A 4,202-nucleotide genomic window follows, 5' to 3' on the forward strand; every position below is an offset into this window, starting at 1 on the left:
TTTTTGATAGGGCATGGGAAGGTGGAGGGCCCCGCTCCATGAGAATATAAGGCTTTTACAGTGCTTTTACACAAACAGAAAACTTTCATAAAACCTGAAAACCAATTTTCAGCAACTCACCATAAACCCAGCCTATGCAGACACATTCAAATATGGCCACGAAAAGAAGGCACATGCCACTAGCTGCATACGAGTCAAATAACTGAAAGACATACATCCCCCCCTGAAAGACAAAAAATGGAAAATGGAAAAAAAGATTGTGTTAGCACCAGTAGGAATATTTCATGGCAAGTATGGCTTTAATTACATAGTCAAGCTGTGGGTTCCCTGGCAATCTTCCTGCTAAAGTTGCTTCCCTCTTGAAGAAAGAATATTCACTTCTCAAGGATTTCTAATTGTGAAAGATTTTTTTCTTCTATAGTACTTAAGATTATTCCCTAGGCCAGTTGTGCATTTACTTTAAGATAGTAAGTCCTGGAGTTTGAGAGAACTACAACTTGACTTTTTTCCAGAACATTCCCCCTCCACGCTTTTTCTTCAACTTCATTTGTTATCACATCAAGCTGTGGATAACTACAGGTGCTTTTGATCTCCAGACCACCGCATATGAAGATGCAGCATCTTGGTTTTGTGCCTGTGCTATTAATATGTGAAAGAATTAGGTAAAATGTGGGGAAAGAAGGCAAAAATCTGTACCTCACTCTCCAATGGCATAGGGACTGTAAAATGAGTAAATTGACCTATAAATTTTGAGTAGCTCACAGCCTTTAAGCCACATTACTTAAACACATCATTTTTATTTGACAAAAAAAAAAAAAAAAAAAAAAAAAAAAAACACCCTGCACCCCAAAAAACATTTTTAAAACTTTTTTTGAAAAAAAAAAAAAAAAAAAAAAAGAAGAATCACCCTGACTCCTAGCAAGCATTTTAAAACTGGGTAACCTAATACAACTATATGAATAATACTACACTAATTTCTGTGCAAAATACTTCATCTTTTATCACATCTGCATTGTGTATTGCAAGAATAATGAGGAGGAGATTCACAAAAGATCATTTTAATAGAAAGGAATCCTAAGACTTCCCTCTGCAGAAATCTCAATTTTCTGCAAATGGAAGAGAACCCTAAAAACATAAAGAAAACTAAATCACCACCAATACCTGGGATTTCCTTTTTTTTTTTTTTCTCTCTTTGATAACAGACGAATTTTATCTTTTAATGTAGATGCTTCTCTGATTATTAGCTACACTGCCTTTATTCAGCTTTGCCAGGTGACTGCTTCCCAAAATATCACAAGCAAACATCTTTACTGCAAAGAGCTCACAGTTAGGCTCATCAAATACCTGAACAAATTGGAAACTTGGAGATCAATGAACAAAGACAATACAATGCAAGGAAAACAATTCCACAAAACTTCTGCAAGAATATTCCTGTCATTCTAGGAAACTTGTTTCCTCTTCACTCTTCATACTTATATTTCTCTTAGCCTGTACATCTTGCTAATGTATCTCTCAGCGCTCTGCTTAACACTTGCCCTCGGGGAGGAATTATTCCAGAATTTTCTCATTTTACATATCAAAGACAATTTATCTTACCAAGGGCAAGAATGATTATAGGCAAATTGATGCCCATAAAGTTGCTCTGCTCCAATACTCAACTGATAGGGACACAGATCTAGAAGGAATTCTTAATCACTAGTGTCAATTCTTCTGTTCTCACGGGGAGCTGTGTCACCTTTCATAAACCAACCGATAATCTCAACTCTGGTTTAACAGGCTTACAAATGCCTGACACCTTTTTTCAGGTGAAATTTGCTCATTTTCAGCAGCAGAGAAATTTGAAAATCACATAGTCCAAGGACTGTGGACCTTTGCAGAAGGAATTTAAGTGACCCCAGAAGAAATCATGAAGCCCTGGGAGGCTACTTCACTAGAAACCCTGCCTGAGATTGCTGCACAGGAGTCACATCATGGCCTTCCACAGTTAGCACAGCCAGGCTTCCTTGGACAAGCCTTCCTCAGACATTTAATCCTACAGCTCCTCAGACGACAAACTTGGTATAGGGAGAGTCTATTGACCCAGCAAGCAGGAGAATATGGACAGAGGAGGGTGCGGATTCTTCTCCACTTCTTCCTGTCTCGAGAGGGTAAAGTGAAGGAGAGGAAGACTGTTGATACAACTCATTCTGTAGAGCAAGCACTAAACTCCTACCTAGTACCAAAGGATCGCAGAGTTCCTCCCCAGGGTGGGTACCAAACAAAGTAGTGGCAGATGTCGTAACATGAATTGATGGGATGGACTGAAACCTTCAGAATTTTTGGTTTAGAAGATCCCAAAGCATCCCTGGTTTCTTGGGAAAAAAAAAAAAATTTTTTTCCTCACTCTTACTGAAGCAATTTCTGCTCAGAGATTGGCTGTATTGATTGACCTGGCCTGGTGATACAAAAATCAAAGACCTTTTAGTTTTCTATTCTCTCTTCATCTTCTTTACTGACCTATTCATTCAAAAGGTAGTTCTTTTCAGACTGATTTGCCCAGAGTAACTCAGCAGAAACCATGGTCAGTATATCTGTTTGGCTGGTGCAAAGCTGATGGAATTTCCTTGGCTGTGTAACTTTGATTAAAATATTTCCTAAACTCAACTGAAAAACTGAGGGCACATCTGACATTTGAGATGTGATGCAGTAGTTGAGAACAGTCTCTTTATTATTTTTTAGTCATACTCCTGACAGTGAAGTTTGTCTGTGGCAAATCAGAACATTTTATCTGCTATGTTTATAAAAAGAAGCAAGTTTTCTTTTTTTTTTTTTTCAGTAGTACAACAAAGCACATCTTACCTCAGTTAGCATTATTAGGCCAATGAAGTATGACACAATGGAAAGGCCAAGAATCAACAGTTCTCTTCTGTAGCCCCTTCGGAAGATCTTTGGGTACATATCTACAACAGCCGTTACAATGCTTTCAACACACACGAACTAGAACAAATGATAGGAAAGTACAAATGAAATAAGTGTATCTTCTGCTGTTGGGATTTGGATTTGCTACCAAACACTTCAAATATCCTTCTACGTTCTCATCATAGAGACTGAATGATCCCCGAGGACACTGTCTAAGCAGAACTTGAAACTGAAAGGAGTATCATTTCAGAATTAAAAAGTCCAAAGCTATGGATTTCCGGTCCACCACCAAATTCAAATAGTTGAATCCATTAATATTATTTCCCGCTAGACCATGTTGTTCAAAGCACTGTCCAGCCTGTCCTTGAACACTTCCATGGAGGGGGTACCCACAGCTGCCCAGACAATATAAAGCCTGCTTCACTGGAACAGTCAAGAGTAGAACTCAGGAATTGCTCATTTTAGGAAATACTTTTTTAAAATTATTAGAAATCAGGAAAAAGCACTGTTATTAAAACTTTAATTTTAATGATTAGAAATGTCATGCAAAATAAGCACTCTAGAGGTTTATGCTGGAGTATACACGAGTTGAGCAGCATGCTAAAAATGCCAGCTGCTTTAAATTTTTCACCAAACAGCTTTTGCAATTTTTATTGTCTTATATGAAGGACAACTTCTATGCTGTCACTTTGCTGCAGAATATGACTATGCATTTCTTGCTATGGGACCTTAACGTAAAAATGCACCATAAGAAGTTATATTACCACTATCTGATATTCAGTTTCAAAATTCATTGCAAAGTGTTTTAAAAAAAAGAAAACAAGACACACTGGTATTCACTGAACTGTGAATTTTCATCAGCCATATTTAAGCTCGAACTTATTTCCATGTTCATAATGAAAGCTAAAATCAGGCTGAACCAGTGTTCCCAGTAAATCAGAAAGGAATCTCCAGCATCATACAATTAAGACTGAAAGTAAGAAACTTGAACCAATGGTTTTAAGAAAGGAATTAATCTAGGCTTCTTCCTTTCACCAGGTTAGATGCTGCTTAGATCAAGGACGCTGACATACACGTGCAAGGAAATCTGTCAAAATACTTAAAGTTTGTTTCCTACCTGACTGTCTAATCCAAGGAATATGAGCATCATGAAGAACAGAGCTGCCCACAGAGGAGAGAGAGGCATCATAGTAACAGCTTTAGGGTAAGCAATGAATGCAAGTCCTGGTCCTGAAAAAGAAGAGGAGAAAGGAAATGGTTTGTACCTGTATGCTGGGTCTGGCTGAGATGCAATTCACTCTTTC

At 37.9% G+C, this 4,202-nt stretch overlaps 1 protein-coding gene across 1 annotated transcript in view; it reads right to left on the bottom strand.

Moving 5' to 3' along the window:
* Positions 1–4,202, bottom strand: part of LOC103770162 (sodium- and chloride-dependent GABA transporter 3) — a gene marked incomplete at its 5' end in the record, with an annotated part of 49,517 nt that overhangs the window by 4,291 nt on the left and 41,024 nt on the right. Inside the window, 3 exons of the mRNA XM_008937412.1 lie at positions 121–223; positions 2,839–2,976; positions 4,016–4,128. Of these exons, the coding sequence (XP_008935660.1) occupies positions 121–223; positions 2,839–2,976; positions 4,016–4,128 (354 nt within the window). The remainder of the gene's footprint in view (positions 1–120; positions 224–2,838; positions 2,977–4,015; positions 4,129–4,202) is intronic.

This window comes from Merops nubicus, unplaced genomic scaffold (assembly GCF_000691845.1).
Source record: "Merops nubicus isolate BGI_N331 unplaced genomic scaffold, ASM69184v1 scaffold8323, whole genome shotgun sequence".
NCBI lineage: Eukaryota > Metazoa > Chordata > Aves > Coraciiformes > Meropidae > Merops > Merops nubicus.